This window comes from Lolium perenne, chromosome 3 (assembly GCF_019359855.2).
Source record: "Lolium perenne isolate Kyuss_39 chromosome 3, Kyuss_2.0, whole genome shotgun sequence".
In the NCBI taxonomy this organism is placed as follows: domain Eukaryota; kingdom Viridiplantae; phylum Streptophyta; class Magnoliopsida; order Poales; family Poaceae; genus Lolium; species Lolium perenne.
Window position 1 is genome coordinate 315,979,874 of NC_067246.2, and position 23,171 is coordinate 316,003,044.

At 46.1% G+C, this 23,171-nt stretch overlaps 1 protein-coding gene and 1 long non-coding RNA gene across 2 annotated transcripts; both read right to left on the bottom strand.

The window, feature by feature from the left end:
* Positions 1–1,010: 1,010 nt before the first annotated feature.
* LOC139838629 (uncharacterized) lies at positions 1,011–4,231 on the bottom strand. Its single transcript, XR_011756237.1, has 3 exons — positions 3,888–4,231; positions 2,571–2,655; positions 1,011–1,273 (listed from the first exon to the last, which is right to left on the bottom strand). It is a non-coding gene; the product is annotated as an uncharacterized lncRNA (long non-coding RNA).
* Positions 4,232–18,159: 13,928 nt separating this feature from the next.
* LOC139838253 (uncharacterized) lies at positions 18,160–19,308 on the bottom strand. Its single transcript, XM_071827641.1, has one exon. The coding sequence runs from the start codon at positions 19,306–19,308 to the stop codon at positions 18,160–18,162; it is 1,149 nt and encodes a 382-aa protein (XP_071683742.1).
* Positions 19,309–23,171: the final 3,863 nt, after the last annotated feature.

Below are 23,171 nucleotides of genomic sequence, written 5' to 3' on the forward strand. Positions count from 1 at the left end.
TTACTACAGTACTTTGTTTTTATTTTGTGTCTTGGAAGTTGTTTACTACTGTAGAAACCTATCCTTATCTTAGTTTTGTGCATTGTTGTGCCAAGTAAAGTCGTTGATAGTAAGGTTCATACTAGATTTGGATTACTGCGCAGAAAGAGATTTCTTTGCTGTCACGAATCTGGGAAAAATTCTCTGTAGGTAACTCAGAAAATTATGCCAATTTACGTGAGTGATCTTCAGATATGTACGCAACTTTCATTAAATTTGAGCATTTTCATTTGAGCAAGTCTGGTGCCTCAATAAAATTCGTCTTTACGAACTGTTCTGTTTTGACAGATTCTGCCTTTTATTTCGCATTGCCTGTTTTGATATGTTCGATGGATATTTCGATTCCGTTGACTTTCAGTAGCTTTGTGCAATGTCCAGAAGTGTTAAGAATGATTATGTCACCTCTGAACATGTATATTTTGATTGTGCACTAACCCTCTAATGAGTTGTTTTGAGTTTGGTGTGGAGGAAGTTTTCAAGGATCAAGAGAGGGAGATGATACAACATGATCAAGGAGAGTGAAAGCTCTAAGCTTGGGGATGCCCCGGTGGTTCACCCCTGCATATATCAAGAAGACTCAAGCGTCTAAGCTTGGGGATGCCCAAGGCATCCCCTTCTTCATCGACAACATTATCAGGTTCCTCCCCTGAAACTATATTTTTATTCCATCACATCTTATGTGCTTTGCTTGGAGCGTCGGTTTGTTTTTGTTTTTTGTTTTGTTTGAATAAAATGGATCCTAGCATTCTTTGTGTGGGAGAGAGACACGCTCCGCTGTTGCATATGGACAAGTATGTCCTTAGGCTTTACTCATAATATTCATGGCGAAGTTTCTTCTTCGTTAAATTGTGTGACGCCCCGGAACCGGTACCCTGAGGATCCCAGCGAAACCGCCGAAATCCGCACGATATCGATTCCGACACGCCCTCTAACACGATGTGCGCGACAAAGCACACGTGATGCCAGAGGAATTAACATGAGCGGTAACATTACAACAGGATTACAATAGAGCCCACAAGATACATATATTATAACAACGACTCCAACGAGTCAAGATACAAATAGATACATACAAAGATCCAAATCATACAGAAGATCAAATACATCCGAGTACGGACAAGATACAAATTGGACTAAGAGTCCTGAAGATAACCAGTGGCGTCCATAACCCTGCCCAGGCCAAGCCGGAAGGGTAACCTTGCTAGCGTCGTCTTCATCGAACATATCTTCATACCTGCCCGGTTATGTCCCGTAGAAGCAGCAATAAGTACGGGTTCGTACTTAACAAGACTTCAAGACATATAAGCGTTCGTCAACCAGTCGTCCTTTGTACTTGAGGCACGCAGGGGACTTAGAGGACGCAAGAGGAACGTCATAGGCAATATGGTGGGGTTAAGCGGCAGCGCGCAAGCACTAAAAACCTATAGAGACACTCTACAACAGTCGTCTATCAGAGAAGGTGAGAGAGCGTAACTAACAGTTCTATACTCTGCAAGCATAACACAGCCGATGTGTTCCCCCCTCGCCAGGAGGTACTTACAAAGGCACTCACACGAATGTCAAGTTTTAACCAATTATTATTGAAGTTGTGCTAACTTACTACACAAGTAATTATGATTGAAACAATAGGTGTAAGTTGTCTATGATCGAGTCATACAATTCCAAGTCGTCCATAACCGCGGACACGGCTTATCGATAAGATTATAACCCTGCAGGGGTGCCCAAATGTACCCACACGCACGATCAACCCACTTACGACAGGTGGATATCACGACACGCACTCTCCTTCACTACAACAATGTCCAGGAAGCCACCTAACTAGGTTAACCCGTTTCGGAGCCCGATCGAAACTCCGACGCGGACCTAGCTGTTGCGAGAACGGCTAAGAGGATCAGAGCCCACTAGAGGATGACCTCTTAACAATACGTGCCGCACCTACGAACGTGCAAGAGACAACGGGGTTACAAGGCAACATGGCTTCCCCAAAAGTAACATCATATCATCTGACCACAAAGAAACAAGCTTGCACGCCCGGGAGAAACAAAACATTCGAACTAGTTGTGGCCACTGGACAAAGCTATAGATTCCGGCAGTGGTCGAGGGGAGACCCGGTAAGCATACCCACGTGTGGTTAGAGCGCTCAGTCTCGGAACAGATAACAAGAACTCGGGTCCTAAGTTATCTAGGAAACACAAGTGAGCCGTCACAAAACGAGCAGCTGACCCACCGATGCCTCCGCTAAAACAATGATCAACAACTAAAGTAACCATGATTCTTCCCAACATATAACCCGATAAGATAACAACAACGGTAACAAGATAAAACAGCACTAGCATGCACTACGACTCGCAAGGCAGACCCGATAACCAAACAATAGCCGTAGGAGGTGGTGGTGGCAATATGGGCTGCTTGAGGTAACAAGTGGAAGGGACACGTGACAAGAACGCAACTTAAGTCTAGCATGAGGGAGAAGGCAAAATAAAATAGGTGAGCGACTCCTGCAGGGACAGGAGTATAGGGGAAATGCTTGCCTGTTAAAGCTTGCCGAGGGACATCCGGAGAACTTGTTGTATCTCACCACACCACTTCGCGTTCCTATCCGGGAAGAAGCAAATGCTGGACAAACAACGGATGCAAGTCTTACAACTACGAATAAGAACCGGCATGATCAAGATGATATGCATGGCATGGCAAATATGATGCGATGCAACTATCCAATTAAGCGGGATCGAAATCCCGAACAAACAATTAAAGTTGAAGTTGCATATCTACCGGCAAATTTAAGTGTTGGTTAGCATGGCAAAGCATGGCAGGGGTGCGCTACTTCAATACTTCAATATTAAACGGAGCGGGGATATCCGAAATACTCCATATATATGTTAGGTGAACATGCATAACTATCACGTCTCGACATGATGCAAGATGCAAACATATGTATGGATGGAATATTAATGTTCCTCATATTTTTCTGAACAATTTTCATATATAAAATATTTTATTCCAAGTTATAGTTTACAAGATATGATTTTTGCAAGATAAAAGCATTTCTCTGGGATTTTAGATAAAATAGAGAAAAGGAAAAGGTGGTTCATACTGAGCTGAAGCTAGACAGAGACACAGAAAGGTGGGCTCCACGCCACGAAGGCGCCAGCGTGGCATGAGGCAAAAATGTTGTTTTACTGCGCTCAAACGGGGATTCGAACTCAGGACGCTCGGGTGAGGATCAGAGGTGGGGCCAGTGAGCTGCTGGCTTGGATTTGAATCTATGCGGGACTCAAATAAGGTAACGTAGAAGCACAGGTTAACTGAAGAATTGACAGTTGCAAACTGAAACTGGACAGTTGCTGGTTCCTGTAGACAGATTTGTGCACGGAATTTAAAGTGACGGCAACGGAGAAACGGGACATGCTTTTGAACGATACGAAAGAGGTTGAGCAAGAGGGATGTGCCAAGATTTGAATGCGATGGTTTTGGTTAGAAAAGACGCACGGACACGACGGCGAAACTCGCCGGAAAACGAGACAACGAAACAGCGAATCTGAATCTGAAACGGAGACTGTTTTCTGGAGCCGACTTTGAATGAAGATGGCGACGCCGTTACTGATCCGATTTGGATGATTCAAAGTTTGCTGGAAAGAGGGTGAAACCGTGATTCTAATGGTACCAGATACGTGTGCTGGGGTGACCTGTGTCGGCGAGGATCTGCGTTGGAAGATGCTACCGTGAAACAGATCAAGAAGAGCAACCTTTTCGTTTCGGAAACAACTCGATCTCGTTCTCTCTCTCGTTTCTGTCTCGATCCAGGAGTGTAAATGCATGCAAGGGAGAAAGAAAGGTGTGCTGCTCACCCTGGTGTGCTCAGTGACGAGAAGGAGGGGCGGAGGGGGTCGCCGGCGTTGTGGAAGGAGAAGTGGCCGGGGGTAGATGAGGCAGAAGTGGACGTGGCCGAGCAGAACTTGGCGTCTCCTGCTCCGTGAAGACGTCCAGGACGGAGAGGAGGACACGGTGGTCCGATTCCACCGCTCAGTTTGGCTCGACGGTGGCCATGGCGTCGCGGCGGCGAGGTAGACGGCGGAGGTTGTCTCACGGTAGGGTTTTCTGGGAGGAGATGGAGAGGGTGGCGGCGCTGCTGTTTGGAGGAGGGAGAGGCTGAGCTAGGGTTGCAGGATGCAGAGGTTGGTTTTAAGGAGGAAGGGTGCTGCTGCTCGTAGCCGTCCCATCACCTAGACAGCGACGTGCCAGAGCACGGATGGCATGCCGTACAAGAAGAAGACGCAGGGAGGACTTCAGTTGTTATATGGGCTGAGGAGTAGATTGTTTGGAGTGGTCTCCTGGTGGTTTACGGTGGAAGGAAAGGACCAAGAGAATAGTTGGGCTGGAAAAGAGCAAACGTGGCCCTTTGCAAAAATGAATTTTGCAAATTGCAAAGAGATAACAAAATAGAAAAGATGCCAAGGAAAACAAGGAACAAAGATAAGCATGAAAGAGATAAAGAATGGAGGAAAAGTTTGGCAAAACAAAATATACTTTTATTTTAGAGTTTTATTAAATGAAAAGAAAGGGGTAGGTTTAATAAAACCATATGAGAGGGAAAAACAAAATAGCTAGGGTTTACAAAATAATTTTATTGTGTTAAAAAAAACATGAATGATATGATGCATGATGTCATGACGATGCATAAAAGAAAATAACAAACAAATCTAATAAGGGGTACTACCCGGGGCCGTTACAAATTGTTATATGGTTGGAATTGGAAAATGATACATGTAGTAATTGCTATAATGTCTTGGATAATGTGATACTTGGCGATTGTTGTGCTCATGTTTAAGCTCTTGCATCATATACTTTGCACTTATTAATGAAGAAATACATAGAGCATGCTAAAATTTGGTTTGCATATTTGGTCTCTCTAAAGTCTAGATAATTTCTAGTATTGAGTTTGAACAACAAGGAAGACGGTGTAGAGTCTTATAATGTTTACAATATGTCTTTTATGTGAGTTTTGCTGCACCGGTTCATCCTTGTGTTTGTTTCAAATAGCCTTGCTAGCCTAAGCCTTGTATCGAGAGGGAATACTTCTCATGCATCCAAAATCCTTGAGCCAACCACTATGCCATTTGTGTCCACCATACCTACCTACTACATGGTATTTCTCCGCCATTCCAAAGTAAATTGCTTGAGTGCTACCTTTAAACAATTCAAAATTTATTACCTCTGATTTGTGTCGATGTTTTATAGCTCATGAGGAAGTATGTGGTGTTTATCTTTCAATCTTGTTGGGCAACTTTCACCAATGGACTAGTGGCTTCATCCGCTTATCCAATAATTTTGCAAAAAGAGCTGGCAATGGGATTCCCAGTCCCAAATTAATTAATAAAAATAGACACTCCTCCATGGTATGTGATTGTTGGACGGCACCCGAAGGATTCAGTTAGCCATGGCTTGAGAAAGCAAAGGTGGGGAGGAGTGTCATCATAATAAAACTAAAATAAAAGGCACTCCTTCATGGTATGAGATTGTTGGCAGGCACCCGAAGGATTCGGTTAGCCATGGTTTGTGAAAGAAAGGTTGGAAGGAGTGCCACACAAAAATAAAATAAAATGGGAGCCGCTCTTTGAAGGTTTGTCTGGCAAGGGGGTTAGAGTACCCACTACCATTCGTTGACAACAACAAACACCTCTCAAAATTTTACTTTTATTGCTCTCTATATGTTTTCAAAATCAAAGCTCTAGCACAAATATAGCAATCGATGCTTTCCTCTTTGAAGAACCTTTCTTTTACTTTTATGTTGAGTCAGTTCACCTATTTCTCTCCACCTCAAGAAGCAAACACTTGTGTGAACTGTGCATTGATTCCTACATACTTGCATATTGCATTTGTTATATTACTCTATGTTGACAACTATCCATGAGATATACATGTTACAAGTTGAAAGCAACCGCTGAAACTTAATCTTCCTTTATGTTGCTTCAATACCTTTACTTTGAATTATTGCTTTATGAGTTAACTCTTATGCAAGACTAATTGATGCTTGTCTTGAAGTACTATTCATGAAAAGTCTTTGCTATATGATTCAATTGTTTACTCATGTCATTTACATTGTTTTGATCGCTGCATTCATTACATATGCTTTACAATAGTATGATCAAGGTTATGATGGCATGTCACTCCAGAAATTATCTTTTTTATCGTTTACCTACTCGGGACGAGCATGAACTAAGCTTGGGGATGCTGATACGTCTCCGACGTATCGATAATTTCTTATGTTCCATGCTACATTATTGATGATATCTACATGTTTTATGCATACTTTACATCATATTTATGCATTTTCCGGCACTAACCTATTAACAAGATGCCGAAGAGCCAGTTGCTGTTTTCTACTGTTTTTGGTTTCAGAAATCCTAGTAAGGAAATATTCTCGGAATTGGACGAAATCAACGCCCAGGGGCCTATTTTCACACGAAGCTTCCAGAAGACCGAAGAGTCAACGAAGTGGGGCCACGAGGTGGCCAGGAGGTAGGGCGGCGCGGCCCAAGCCCTGGCCGCGCCGGCCTGTCTCCTGGGCCCCTCGCGACCCCTTGACCTGCCCTTCCGCCTACAAATAGCCTTCGTCGCGAAACCCCCAGTACCGAGAGCCACGATACGGAAAACCTTCCAGAGACGCCGCTGCCGCCAATCCCATCTCGGGGGATTCAGGAGATCGCCTCCGGCACCCTGCCGGAGAGGGGATTCATCTCCCGGAGGACTCTACACCGCCATGGTCGCCTCCGGAGTGATGAGTGAGTAGTTCACCCCTGGACTATGGGTCCATATCAGTAGCTAGATGGTTGTCTTCTCCTCATTATGCTTCATTGTCGGATCTTGTGAGCTGCCTAACATGATCAAGATCATCTATCTGTAATGCTATATGTTGTGTTTGTTGGGATCCGATGAATAGAGAATACTATGTTATGTTGATTATCAATTTATATCTATGTGTTGTTTATGATCTTGCATGCTCTCCGTTATTAGTAGAGGCTCTGGCCAAGTTTTTGCTAGTAACCCCAAGAGGGGGTATTTATGCTCGATAGTGGGTTCATGTCTCCGTGAATCTGGGGGAGTGACAGAAACCTCTAAGGTTATGGATGTGCTGTTGCCACTAGGGATAAAACATTGATGCTATGTCCGAGGATGTAGTTATTGATTACATTACGCGCAATACTTAATGCAATTGTCTGTTGTTAGCAACTTAATACTGGAAGGGGTTCGGATGATAACCTGAAGGTGGACTTTTTAGGCATAGATGCATGCTGGATAGCGGTCTATGTACTTTATCGTAATGCCCAATTAAATCTCACAATACTCATCATAATATGTATGTGCATGGTCATGCCCTCTTTATTTGTCAATTGCCCAACTGTAATTTGTTCACCCAACATGCTATTTATCTTATGGGAGAGACACCTCTAGTGAACTGTGGACCCCGGTCCAATTCTCTATACTGAAATACAATCTACTGCAATTGTTCTACTGTTTTCTGCAAACAATCATCATCCACACTATACATCTAATCCTTTGTTACAGCAAGCCGGTGAGATTGACAACCTCACTGTTTCGTTGGGGCAAAGTACTTGGTTTGTGTTGTGCAGGTTCCACGTTGGCGCCGGAATCCCTGGTGTTGCGCCGCACTACATTTCATCGCCATCAACCTTCAACGTGCTTCTTGACTCCTACTGGTTCGATTAAACCTTGGTTTCTTACTGAGGGAAACTTGCCGTTGTGCGCATCACACCTTCCTCTTGGGGTTCCCAACGGACGCGTGTCGAACGGAAAGACAATACGTCAACCACGCGCATCAATCATGTCCGTGCTTTGGAGATGAAGATCAAAGGCGCAAAGACAAAAGGGCCATATCATATCACATATGAACTGCATGTGATGTTAATCCTTTTATGCATCTTATTTTGCTTAGATCGCGACGGTAGCATTATAAGATGATCCCTCACTAAAATCTCAAGATAATAAAGTGTTCATCCTTAGTAGCACCGTTGCCAAGACTTATCGTTTCGAAGCATCTCGTGATGATCGGGTGTGATAGAATCAACAAGTGCATACAACGGGTGCAAGACAGTTTTGCACATGCGGATACTAAGGTGGCCTTGACGAGCCTAGCATGTACAGACATGGTCTCGGAACACGTGATACCAAAAGGTAGAGCATGAATCATATGGTTGATATGATGAACACTTTGAGTGTTCGCCATTGAAATCACACCTTGTCTCGTGATGATCGGACTTAGGTGTGGTGGATTTGGTTCGTGTGATCACTAAGACAATGCAAGGGATATTGTTTTGAGTGGGAGTTCACCTAGATTTTTAATTATGTTAAATTAAAATTTGAACTCAATTTGTCATAAACTTAGTCTAAACTTTTGCAAATATATGTTGTAGAGATGGCGTCCTCAATCAATTTTAACCAGTTCCTAGAGAAAGAAAAGCTTAAGAGCAACGGTAGCAACTTCACCGACTGGTTCCGTCATGTGAGGATCTTCCTCGCTGGTGGAAATCTGCAATATGTGCTTGATGCACCGCTAGGTGACCCTCCTGCAGAAACTGAAACCGAGGAAGTAAAGAATGTTTACGCTACTCGGAAAGCTCGGTACTCTCAAGTACAGTGTGCCATCCTGTGCAGTCTGGAATCCGATCTTCAAAAACGTTTTGAGCACCACGATCCTCATGAGTTTCAATGAGCTGAAAGCTATATTTGAGACTCATGCGGCCGTGGAATGCTATGAAGCATCGAAACATTTCTTCAGCTGTATGATGGAAGAAGGTAGCTCCGTTAGTGAGCACATGCTGGTTATGACCGGGCATGCGAAGAAACTCAGTGACTTGGGAATAGTGATTCCTAACAGACTGGGGATTAATCGTGTCCTTCAATCACTGCCACCAAGTTACAAGAACTTTGTGATGAACTACAATATGCAGAACATGAACAAGGAGTTACCTGAACTTTTTGGCATGCTAAAAGCTGCTGAGATTGAGATCAAGAAAGAGCACCAAGTGTTGATGGTCAACAAGACCACTAGTTTCAAGAAACAGGGCAAGTCTAAGGGAAAATTCAAGAAGGGTGGCAAGAAAGCTGCCACGCCTCCTATGAAACCTAAGAATGGCCCTAAGCCTGATGCTGAGTGCTATTACTACAAGGAGAAGGGACACTGGAAGCGTAATTGCTCCAAGTATCTGGTTGATCTGAAGAGCGGCCTTGTCAAGAAGAAGAAAGAAGGTATATCTGATATACATGTTATAGATGTTTATCTCACTGGTTCTCGTTCTAGTACCTGGGTATTTGATACTGGTTCGGTTGCTAATATTTGTAACTCGAAACAGGAACTAAAGAATAAACGAAGACTACGGAAAGATGAAGTGGCGATGCGCGTTGGAAACGGATCCAAAGTCGATGTGATCGCTGTCGGCACACTTCCTCTACATCTACCTTCGGGATTAGTTTTAAGCCTAAATAATTGTTATTTTGTACCCGCGTTGAGCATGAACATTATATCTGGATCTTGTTTAATGCAAGACGGTTATTCATTCAAGTCTGAGAATAATGGTTGTTCTATTTTTATGAACAATATCTTTTATGGTCGAGCACCTGAAAAGAATGGCTTATTTCTGTTAGATCTCGATAGTAGTGATACGCATATACATAACATTGATGCTAAATGAATTAAATTGAATGATAATTCTACTTATATGTGGCACTGTCATCTTGGTCATATTGGAGTGAAACGCATGAAGAAACTCCATACCGATGGATTACTTGAATCACTTGACTTTGAGTCACTTGATAGATGCGAAGCATGTCTAATGGGAAAAATGACTAAGACTCCATTTTCTGGTATGATGGAGCGAGCTACTGACTTATTGGAAATCATACATACCGATGTGTGCGGACCAATGAGCGTAGCATCGCGCGGTGGTTATCGTTATGTTCTAACCTTCACAGATGATCTGAGTAGATATGGGTATATCTATTTCATGAAACATAATTCCGAAACTTTCGAGAAGTTTAAGGAATTCCAAAGTGAAGTAGAAAATCAACGTAACAAGAAGATTAAATTTCTACGATCTGATCGTGGAGGTGAATATCTGAGTTATGAGTTTGGCATGCATGTAAAGAAATGCGGAATACTTTCACAATTGACACCGCCGGGAACACCACAACGAAACGGTGTGTCCGAACGTCGTAATCGAACTCTCTTAGATATGGTTCATTCTATGATGTCTCTTACTGATTTGCCGTTATCATTTTGGAGTTATGCATTAGAGACAGCCGCATTCACTTTAAATAGAGCACCATCAAAATCCGTAGAAACGACACCGTATGAATTGTGGTTTAATAAGAAACCTAAGCTGTCGTTCCTTAAAGTTTGGGGTTGCGAAGCCTATGTAAAGAAGTTACAACCGGACAAGCTAGAGTCCAAAGCGGAGAAATGCGTCTTCATAGGATACCCTAAGGAAACTATAGGGTACACTTTCTATCACAGATCCGAAGGCAAAATCTTTGTTGCTAAGAACGGAACCTTTCTTGAGAAAGAATTTCTCACTAAAGAAGTGACTGGAAGAAAAGTAGAACTCGATGAGATTGATGAATCTTTACTCGTTGATCAGAGTAGCGCAGTACCGGAAGTTGTTCCTGTACCGACTACACCGGTAACAGAGGAAGCTAATGATAATGATCATGAAACTTCGAACGAGGAAACTACTGAACCTCGCAGATCGACAAGGGAACGTGCCACTCCTGATTGGTATGATCCTTGTCTAAATGTCATGATTGTGGACAACAATGATGAGGACCCTGCGACGTATGAAGAAGCGATGATGAGCCCAGATTCCAACAAATGGCAAGAAGCCATAAAATCCGAAATGGGATCCATGTATGATAACAAAGTATGGACTTTGGTAGACTTACCTGATAGCCGCAAGGCTGTCGAGAATAAATGGATCTTCAAGAGAAAAACAGATGCTGATGGTAATATTACTGTCTATAAAGCTCGACTTGTCGCAAAGGGTTTCCGACAAATTCAAGGAGTTGACTACGATGAGACTTTCTCACCTGTAGCGAAGCTAAAATCTGTGAGGATTTTGTTAGCAATAGCTGCATTTTTTGATTATGAGATTTGGCAGATGGATGTCAAAACGGCGTTCCTTAATGGAGACATTAAGGAAGAGTTGTATATGGTACAACCCAAAGGTTTTGTCGATCCTAAAAATGCTGACAAAGTATGCAAACTTCAGCGTTCAATCTATGGACTGAAGCAAGCATCAAGAAGTTGGAACCGACGCTTTGATAAGGTGATCAAAGATTTCGGGTTTATACAGTGTCATGGAGAGGCCTGTATTTACAAGAAAGTGAGTGGGAGCTCTGTAGCATTCCTGATATTATATGTAGATGACATATTATTGATTGGGAATGATATAGAACTATTAAGCAGTGTAAAAGGTTATTTGAATAATAGTTTTTCAATGAAAGACCTTGGTGAAGCATCGTATATATTAGGCATCAAGATTTATAGAGATAGATCAAGACGCCTAATAGGGCTATCACAGAGTACATAACTGGACAAGATTCTAAAGAAGTTTAGAATGGACGAAAGTAAGAAAGGGTTCTTACCTATGTTACCAGGCAAGGTCTTGAGTAAGACTCAGGGACCGGCTACGGCAGAAGAAAGAGAAAGGATGAGTAATATCCCCTATGCCTCGGCAGTAGGATCTATCATGTATGCCATGCTATGTACTAGACTGGATATAGCACATGCTGTTAGTTTGACTAGCAGATATCAAAGTGATCCAGAAATGGAACACTGGACAGCGGTCAAGAATATCCTGAAGTACTTGAAAATAACTAAGGATATGTTTCTTTGTTATGGAGGTGACCAAGAGCTCGTTGTAAGCGGTTACACCGATGCAAGTTGGAACACTGATCCTGATGACTCTAAGTCACAGTCTGGGTACGTGTTTATATTGAATGGTGCTGCAGTAAGCTGGGCAAGCTCGAAGCAGTGCACGGTGGCGAAGTCTTCAACAGAATCAGAGTACATAGCGGCTTCAGAGGCTTCATCAGAAGCGGTATGGATGAAGAGGTTCATTGTAGAGCTCGGTGTGGTTCCTAGTGCATTGGACCCACTAGTCATATACTGTGACAACATGGGTGCCATCGCCAATGCACAAGAACCAAGGTCACACAAGAGGCTGAAGCATATCAAGCTGCGTTACCACTCGATTCGCGAGTACATCGAAGATGGAGAAGTAAATATTTCCAAAGTACACATTGATCTGAATGTAGCAGATCCATTGACTAAAGCTCTCCCTAGGGCAAAGCATGACCAACACCAGAATGCCATGGGTGTTAGGTACCTTACAATGTAATCTAGATTATTGACTCTAGTGCAAGTGGGAGACTGAAGGAGATATGCCCAAGAGGCAATAATAAAAGTGGTTATTATATATCTTTATGTTTATGATAAATGTTTATATACCATGCTATAATTGTATTAACCGAAACATTGATACATTTGTGATATGTAAACAACAAAGAGTCCCTAGTATGCCTTTTAACTAGCTTGTTGATTAATGGATGATTAGTTTCATAATCATGAACATTGGATGTTATTAATAACAAGGTTATATCATTGTATGAATGATGTAATGGACACACCCAATTAAGCGTAGCATAAGATCACGTCATTAAGTTATTTGCTATAAGCTTTTGATACATAGTTACCTAGTCCTTATGACCATGAGATCATATAAATCACTTATACCGGAAAGGTACTTTGATTACATCAAATGCCACTGCGTAAATGGGTGGTTATAAAGGTGGGATTAAGTATCCGGAAAGTATGAGTTGAGGCATATGGATCAACAGTGGGATTTGTCCATCCCGATGATGGATAGATATACTCTAGGCCCTCTCGGTGGAATGTCGTCTAATGTCTTGCAAGCATATGAATAAGTTCATAAGAGACCACATACCATGGTACGAGTAAGGAGTACTTGTCAGGAGACGAGGTTGAACAAGGTATAGAGTGATACCGATGATCAAACCTCGGACAAGTAAAATATCGCGTGACAAAGGGAATTGGTATCGTATGTGAATGGTTCATTCGATCACTAAAGTCATCGTTGAATATGTGGGAGCCATTATGGATCTCCAGATCCCGCTATTGGTTATTGGTCGGAGAGAGTACTCAACCATGTCCGCATAGTTCGCGAACCGTAGGGTGACACACTTAAGGTTTGATGTTGAAATGGTAGAACTTGAATATGGAATGGAGTTCGAAGATTTGTTCGAAGTCCCGGATGAGATCCTGGACATCACGAGGAGTTCCGGAATGGTCCGAAGAATAAGATTCATATATAGGAAGTCATTTTATAAGTTTGAAAATGATCCGGTGCATTTATGGAAGGTTCTAGAAAATTCCGGAAGAAAGTCACTTTGGAAGGCGGAGTCCCGAAGGGACTCCACCACCATGGCCGGCCAACCCTAAAGGGTGGAGTCCCAGGTGGACTCCACCTAAGGTGGCCGGCCACCCCCTCCCAAGGGAAGGTGGGAATCCCACCTCTAGTGGGAGTCCTAGCTTGGGTAGGTTTCATGTCATATGGAAGGTTTTGGTTTGGGGTCTTATTCGAAGACTTGTAGACCAACTCTTGGGTGTTCCACCTATATAATGAGGGCCAAGGGGAGGGGCCCAGCCACCCCAAAACACCACAAGGTGGCCGCACCCCATAGTGGCCGGCGCCCCCCTCTCCCAAACCCTAGCGGCCCTCTCTCCTCCACCACTTCCCGCACGCTTAGCGAAGCTCCGCCGGGTTTCTCCACCACCACCGCCACCACGCCGTCGTGCTGCCGGATTCAAGAGGAGCTACTACTTCCGGTGCCCGCTGGAACGGGGAGGTGGACGTCGACTTCATCAACACCGAACGTGTGACTGAGTACGGAGGTGCTGCCCGTTCGTGGCGCCGTGATCAAGATCTTCTACGCGCTTTTGCAAGCGGCAAGTGAACGTCTACCGCAGCAACAAGAGCCTCATCTTGTAGGCTTTGGAACTCTTCAAGGGTGAGTCTCGATCATCCCCTCGTTGCTACCGTCTTCTAGATTGCATCTTGGCTTGGATTGCGTGTTCGCGGTAGGAAATTTTTTGTTTTCTATGCAACGAATCCCTACAGCTCCCTCGTTCTCCTTGTTCGAGCTCTTGTCATCATTGTCGCAACCATCGTCGGAGGAGTACTCTTCATGGATGATGAATTCCCTTGGTTTCTTGTTGAAGGAGTCCTTGGCGTCATTTGGCTTGGAGGAGAACTTGGAGAATCCCTTTGAGAAGGATTTGGACTTGTCCTTGCGAACAAGCCTTCCACCATTGTCTTCCCTTCTCTCAAAGGGGCACTCCACAACGAAGTGATTTTTGTCACCGCATTGGTAGAAAGTCCTCCCCCTTTTGCCCTTCCCTAGGGATCACGAGGCGAGTATCTTCAGCTTCCTCTTGGCCTTGAACTTCTAGTCTTGTTCCCACCCCAAAAGTTTATGGCGGCGAGAGCCATGTACTCATGGTAGTTGGTCTTGAGATCATCCGGGCACCATTCAATGGGGTCCTCATCACTTTCACTTGCTTCATGCTCCTTCATCTTCAATGTGAGGTTGGGTTTGCGACCGTTGTGAGCACGGGCAACAAGATCCTCCGCGTTCTTCTTTGAGATAACCAAAGCGATGACTTCGCTAAGGACTTCATCGGTTGTCATGGCGCGGAAGGAAGCATTTTGGTGGATGGCCGTAAACTTGACTTCCTCATAGGGGAGGAGAGCATTGTAGAACTTTCTCTTTATCCAATGGTCATCCACAAAATTTGCTCCAAGATCTTGCATTTCCACGGCGAGAGCAATGAGGCGTCGATATATCTCTTCGGGAGATTCTCTTCGATCATGACGACGTTGTCGGCCATATTGTCCACTTCGTCAAAACGAGATCTTTGGATGCTCGCATTTACGAGGAAAAGCTTGTCAAGTTTATCCCATGCTTCTTTGGCGGTCTTGAGGAAACGGATATGAGCGCGATCCTTGGGTGTGACGGCCATGTGGATCATGTGGATGGTGGTGGCGTTGAGTTGGTCATCCACCACATCTCTTATTGTCAAGTTTCTTGGATCTCGTGGTGAGTAACCTTCTTTGATGATGCGCCATAGCTCGATGGAGGTGCTGCGCACATGAGAACACATTAAGAATTGCCAATTTTCAAAATTGTTAGATTCAAGCTGCGGTGGTGCACCATGAGACACTATATGAGGCATTGGAATTGGAAAATTTATGGTGTAATCATTTGGTGGTGGCACCGCATGATTATCCTCAGAATGTCCCTCAATCGGTGGAGCATCCTTTTTTAGATATAAGTCACTAGGTGCCCGACTTTAAATTAATAAAGCCCGCAGGTTCACAACGATTCATTACATGCTGCGGCGTACAGCTTAGCCAGGACAGTACGAATAAACGAGAAACTTGGGGTCGGCCTCCCCTAACAGACCGAGAACCAGAGAACACAGCTAAGTCTACATCCGCTCCCTGGGATGAAGAAGAAAGGTGTAGCTTCAGGTGTCCTCCGGGAGGTGAACAGCATGCATCCGTTTGAGTTCTGAGATCAGCCATCTAAGCCAGGGACGATCCAGAGGTTTCGCCAGAAGGAGCCACTGCTGCAAACAAAACAAGGTTTTAAAGATTATGTTAGCAGGGTGCCTAATTAACTTAGACTCAATGGTCATCTTATTTCTGATAAGCCAAAGCGCCCAGGATTGTGCCAGAAAGAGGCACCAAATCGTTCTACGAGCCCGACCCGCGAAATTGGCAATAATCGTGAAGAATTGCAGGAAGGAGGCAGGGCACCAACTGCACTGAAGAATTTGTCTAAGGACGCTCCAGGCGAACACGGCCAAAGGACAAGTGAAGAAGATATGATCCGCCGTCTCTCTTTCCCCACAAAGAGAGCAGTTGCCGTTGCCTGGTCCGTGCCTCGACAAGATGTTAGCACTAGAGGGGAGACGATCGAGGACTAGCTGCCACGCAAAGATGCGGATTTTAAGCGGAACTTTTGCCGCCCACACATCCTTGAAGTGTGCGACAGTCGCCCCTTGCGACAGACGCGCATACATGGATTTGACGGAGAAAATCCCGTCACTCTCGAGGCGCCAAGACACCCTGTCCGGGCCTTCGACCAGCACGGTAGAGTCGATCAAGGACTGCAGCTCAGCATGGTCTCTAACCAGCTCCTGGTCAAGCTGTCTACGAAAACTAATCGGCTCATTGGAACCACAAACATGTGCCACGGAATCCATCTGCGAGCAAGCAACGTTGAACAGACCTAGAAACCTATCTTTTAGAGGTGCCTCCCCCACCCATCGATCCATCCAGAACTTAGTGCGGCGACCGTCTCTTATGGAATGCTTAGCCCCTAATTTGAACAGATGCTTAATCTTATGAATACTGCGCCAAAACTGAGAGCCCCGTTGCCCGGATGCCGTGAAAATGTCACCAGCGTTGGTGTACTTGGTATTGATCAGCTGTCTCCATAGCTGGTTGCCGTCTTGATACAACTTCCATACCCATTTCAACAAAAGCGCCACATTCATGAGCCTTGAGTTGACAATCCCCAAACCCCCACAGTCCTTAGGTCTGCAAACTGCAGGCCAATTGACCAGATGGAATTTCCTCTTAGGGCCCACCCCTTCCCAGTAGAATCTTGCTCTGTGGGAGTCAAATTTGGCGTGAATGCCATCTTGAAGCAGGAACAGACCCATCACATATGTAGGCAGATTGGCGAGGCAGGCGTTGGACAGAATCAGCCATCCTCCCGATGACATGAATTTGCCCCACCAAGGTTCCACTTTGGCAGCCAGCTTCCTGACCAGGAACAACCATTGTTCCATGGTCAGCGCTCTGTCCGAGATTGGTAGCCCTAAGTAGATGAACGGAAACTCCCCTAGTTTGCAGTTCAGCTGATCCGCCACCCTCTGTTGCCTTGCCTGTGATCTCCCCATCACAATCACCTCAGATTTATGGTAGTTAATTTTTAGGCCCGACATGTCCTCAAAACACATCAAAATGAACTTAAGGTTTGCAAGCTGTTGCTCATCATCCTGGATCATGATAATAGTATCGTCGGCATACTGGAGGTGCGTGATTCCCCCAGGAATCAGGTGTGGGACAACCCCAGCAACATGTCCAGCAGTGTTGGCGCTAGTGAGAATAACAGAGAGGGCTTCTGCCATGAAATTGAAGAGAAGGGGGGAGAGCGGGTCCCCTTGCCGGACTCCCCTTTTATTTCTGAAGAACGGGCCCACCTCCCCATTGATAGAAATTGCTGTCTGTCCTCCAGAGACCAGCTGCATGATACGATTAACAGCCCCAGAGTCAAAGCCTTTGCATCTGAGCACCTCCTTGAGGAAATCCCAATTGACCCTGTCGTACGCTTTTTCAAAGTCCAGCTTAAGGAGGATGCAAGCCTCCCTTTTGGCTTTAACCTCATGGACTACCTCATGCAGGGCCAGGATCCCATCCAGGATAAACCTCCCCTTGATGAATGCAGTTTGGTTAGGGCTAATCACCCTGTTAGCAATCGGGTCCAGTTTGGTAGCCACCGCCTTTGAGACCATTTTGAAAATCACGTTGATAAGCGCGATAGGCCGAAACTGGGAAATGTGGTCCGCTCCCTGGACCTTAGGAATCAGGGATAGGATCCCAAAATTGAGTCTGGAAATATCGATTCTTCCCAACAAAAAGTCGTTGACGATGTGCAGGACTCCCATCCTGAGCAGAGGCCAGAATTTCTTGAAGAATTGGACCGGAAGGCCATTTGGTCCGGGGGCCGTGTCAGATTTCATCTCCATCACAAGCTTGTCCAGTTCCTCTTGGGAGAGAGTACGCAAGATATCTTCATTCTCCTCCAGGGATACTCTGGCTTCCTCCCCCCAAGCCCCTGGATCCAAAGAACACACCCTTGTGTCGTTTGATCCCAGGAGACGGCGATAGAAGTCGTAAACATGTTCCTGAATCTGCCTTTTATCAGTAATCGGGCCGTTGTCCGTGAGCAATCTCAGAATACAGCACTTAGGCGCTCGTCGTTGGCAACCGCATGGAAGTACGCCGTGTTGGCATCTCCCTGCAGCATCCACCTGATTCTCCCCCTTTGTCTCCAGTATTCTTCTTCGTCTCTAAAAATGGCGAGGATTTGTTCTTCGAGGTGATAACGGAATGCCCATTCCTCACCATCCAGCCCCACTGAATCTGCTTTCTCGTCAAGGCCTTTGATCTGCTGCAAGAGCGCCAATTTGGCCACGTTTGCCTCTACCTTCCGATTTGCATTCCAGCCCTTGAGCTTTCTCCTCACGCCTCCACTCATGAAGCTCCACCAGTCAAGGACATCCCTTCCTCGAGCCATGGCAGCTAGCTCTCCCCAGATAGCCGCAAACATATCCAAAAAGTTCGGTAACTCCATCCATCTAGATTCAAAGAAAAATCTATTGCTAAAGCATTGTATGTCTTGGCCCGTATCCAAGATCAGCGGGGTATGATCAGAGCCCAGACTGGTTTCGGCCACCAGGGAGCACAGCGGGAAGTGCGTGTCAAGTTCGGGTGCGATGAACACCCTGTCCAACACACACCTGACCGGATTAAGACGTTTGTTAGTCCAAGTGTACCGAGCCCCAGTACGAGGGATCTCCCGCAGACCCCAGTTGGCGATGTTGTCATTGAAGGCATCCATTCTTGCCCAATTAACTCTGTCGTTGTTTTTGTCTGCTGCGTCCCGCAACAAGTTAAAATCCCCACCCATGAGGATTGGGAGCTCCGAGACCGCCACCCTGGCGGAGATTTCCTGTAAGAACTCTTGCGAATGTGTATGATCAGCTGGCCCGTAAACCCCAACAATCTCGAACTTAAAATTATCAGCTATGCACATGATAGACGCGCTGATGAAGAACTGGCCAAGGGAGATTCTACCCACATCAAAGATGCTGTCCCTGAGCCCCAGCAGCATCCCACCTGAGTGCCCGTTCGCCGGCAACCAACACCAGAAGAACTTATCCCCCACCTCCAGGCTTCTCAGTTCCTGGTCCGTGAAGTCCTGCTTGATAGTTTCTTGTAGGCAGACCAGGTCAATCTTGTGTATCCGGAGGTAATCTTTTAGAAGGGTTCGGCGCCCCCTACGCCCAAAACCCCTAATGTTCCAGAAGAGGGCTCTCATTGGGCACCATTCTTGCGACCCCGTGCTTGGCGGGTTAAGACTCTCGTTCCGATCGCTGCGGTCTTCTTGTATACCCTCTTCTTTCTCACTGCGAGTACCTCCTTCTTCTTCCTTCCCCCAGAGCTCTCAGATGGTAACGCGGCCTCTTGGGAGGCAACCCCTGTTGCCTCCGCAAGCTCTTGGGTATCCTCCTTTCCTTCCGCCTCACGCGCCGCAGCTTGCTCCGCAGCTAGCCCGTCCCGGGCTAACGCAAGATCCGCTTGAGCGAGCTCCTTAGCTCTGATGATAGATAGCAGAGGGGCCGGGTTGCCAGCGGCCGACGGAAAAACAATGCAGCTATCTTTGGCTACTGTCAACAGATGTTCATCGGAAACGTTTGGGAGGACAGCAAAACGAGAGAGAGACTTGGGGTTAGGGGAGTGGGAGGTACCTGGGACATTCTTCTGGGCACGCGCAATCGCCCTCTACAGCACCGGCTCAGCCGAGGCGGTCGCCCCCCTCCTCCTCTTGAGGGACTTTGGACTCTTTGGGGACAAAGTCAACAAGAGGAAATGTAGCCTTTGGTGTAGGGACATCGTCACTTGCCTTAGGATCTACGACGGGGTTTGGTTTTGGAGCAACCAACTCCACCATCATTGCTTTCATTTGGCTTAGGATGGACGACTCCAAATTATTAAGGTCATCCAACGTAGGTGTCGTGCTAGCAGAATTAGATGGAGGAGGTAGTTGCTCACCGGGAAGGGTCACCTCCCCAAGTACCTCTTTATCGGCCATTTCTTAGGCGGTAAAGCCCGAGCAAGAAGCCTTGCTCTGATACCAATTTAATGATTGTAGGCGCGACTAGAGGGGGACGAATAGGCGCTAACCAATTTTTATGTCTTTTTCGGTTTTATATGCGATGCGGAAGTAAAGGTGAAAGCTTTAGTGACTACGGAGAACCTAGGATGATGCTATGCAGTGCAACAAGTAAAGGAACCACAAAGGAGTATGAGAGAGGAGCGGAACAACCGGGGAACGAAGAGGAGACACGATGTGTTTCCCGCAGTTCCTCCCACAAGAGGGAGTACATCTGCGTTGAGGAGGTGTGGACCACAAAGGTCCAATGGCCACACATGCCTCACATTATTCCTCGAGGAAATTCCAAGAAGGAGATTTACCTTCTCTACTAAGTAGCCGGTCGAGGCGGCAGTTCCTTCACAAGGTGGGGGCGAGCTCCACAACGATGGAGGCTGCCAACACCCTATAGCCTCCATAGGAGCACATCTCCAAGGAGTCCCACAAGAGGAACCCTAACATCAAGATCCACAAAGGATTAGGTGGTATTGGTGAAATATCTCTTGGTAGAACTATGGATCGAGGTCTCCTCCACCAACCCTCAAAGTTTGGGCATGATTCGTTGGATGGGGAGGGAGATCCTCAAGAAATTGAGCTCATCAACAATGGAGGAGAGAGAAAGAGAAGACTTAGGTCGAGCTGGAGAAGAAGCCCCACTTTTATAGGGGCCCTCAAATCCAACTGTTATGTGCAGTTCCCGCATAACCGGTACTACCGCTCATGGGAGTGGTACTACCGCTCTGAGTTTTGAATCGGCCTGCAGAAGTGCCACGTGGGGCACAAGCGGTACTACCGCTTATGTACCGTAAGGGTCACTGGGAGCTACTGGACTCCTCGCAGTACCATATCGGTACTAGGGCGGCAGTGTCGTATCGGTAGATACGGTACCTACGCGGTACCATGTCGGAAGTACCGCTTGAGAGCGGTACTACCGCTTGAGGTACCGTAAAGGTATTGTAATGCCTTCTGCAGACTTTTCCACGTGCAATGTCAGAGTGTACCAGTAGTGATAGCGGTACTACCGCTATTGGTACCTGTACTACCAGTCAAGTTGGAACTGCTTTTTCCTCTTTTACTCTCCAGCCACTTCGCCTCGCGACACACACACAAAACCAGAAAACCTATCAACTAATCTTCAGTCTTCCAGTCCTGAGATGATTAGCGAGGCCACCGTGCACATGCAAATCTTTCCAAAACAAACTATGCACACATGAAATACATTCGAGTGTTGTCAACAAACACACGAAACACTTATGGATAGATCTTGCTCTTTAAGCTACTATAATTGTTTTGATGCATTATACCACTTGTATATGATACCAAGATAACCAAACACTAATAAGAACCTTGTTTGTGGAACCACTCTAAAAGTGCAACACGCCCTAAAGAAATCATTACAACTCACCAATCTTAAATCATCGGGGTTAGTGAAAGGACACAAATGTCGCCTAGAGGGGGGGTGAATAGGCGATTTAAACTTTTACGAGATGGGCTTAACAAATGCAGAATAAAACTAGCGTTTACTTTGTCAAGCCCAAAGCCTATATACTATGGTTCACCTATGTGCACCAACAACTTATGCTAAGCAATACAAGCAACTATGTGATAGCAAGATATATAACTTCAAGCACGATGGCTATCACAATGTAAAGTGCATAAGTAAAGAGCTCGGGTATACAGATAACCGAGGCACGCGGGAGATGAAGATTTATCCCGAAGTTCACACTCTTGCGAGTGCTAATCTTTGTTGGAGAGGTGCGGTGGCTTAGTGCTCCCGAACGCCACAAGAGGCTCACCTTGAGGTGTGGTTGCTCGATGCACACCAACGCCACAAAGGCCTCACCTCAAGATGCGGTACTCACACCGCACACCGAACGCCACAAAGGCGCCTCACCTTATTCTCCGGTGACCCTCGCCACAAAGGCCTAGGTCACGGTGATGTGGGCACTACCCTTCAAGTAACCAACATTGCCCCATCCTGTATTGACTAGTTGGAGGCCCATGAAGACACCTGAAGGCGAGATGGGCCACTAGGTCGGCGCACCAGAAGGTTCCTTAACGGGCAAGACAAGGAAGCAAACGTACAAGGAAAGATCAGATCTAAAACCATTGTAAACCTAGTCGTACTCGGTTAGACCTCTTGAGACCTGGCCTCCTATATAAAGGCCAGGAGAGGGGCTGCCGAGGGACACAATCAATCTTAGCAACCTTAGCCAGCAAAAGCTTAGAGCTAGGTAACCCTAGCAATAGCAATCTCGACGAGATCTCAGCCGAACTATTCGGCACCCCATTGTAACCCATTATCATCATAATCAAGAACAGACAGGCAGGACGTAAGGGTTTTACCTCATCGAGGGCCCCGAACCTGGGTAAATTGCTCTCCCCGCTTGTCTGTGAACCGATGTCTCGCATCAGCCTGCAGGATTCCATCAACCCTAAGCCCCTATCGGAGGGCATTGGTGAGGAGTACCCTCGACAATTGGCGCCGTCTATGGGAAACCTATCGGCACAAGATCGGACATCGGCTGAACCCGTCATGTCATCAGCAGCTTCGTCAACACCATCATCGCCTCATCTGGGAAGCCCGATTCGTTTCGGCTCCTACGAATTCACCCCGCATAGCGAATCATCTCGCTCGACCTTCTCTGGTCTACAAGGCAACATGGAGATGGCTTTCGGGAGCGTCCACTACAACGTCAATTCAGAAGGAATTCTTCAACTGCTGGAGTCTCCCGTCCCCAGATCGACGATTCCGAGCGCATCTTCGTTACCCGACCTTTCGGCTGGTCTGACAAGCCCGTCGAGTCCGTCTGCACCTTCGACTCCCCGTTCGGCATCTTCCATGTCGGTCGGATCTGATGATCCCGTGTCCTTGGAGCTAACCTCGTATTACTGCATGAACTGCGACACCAGGCACGGATTGGGGTCAAGCGACACGCCATTCATCTGCAACGCCTACTATTCATCGGGAGAGGACAGTATCGGCAGCATCGCCCGAGGAGACACCCGAAGAGTGGTGCCTCTCCAGG

What these genes read in the sequence shown, in the direction of transcription:
- LOC139838253 (XM_071827641.1), bottom strand. Translation starts at nt 19,308, where the DNA reads ATGAGAGCCCTCTTCTGGAACATTAGGGGTTTTGGGCGTAGGGGGCGC.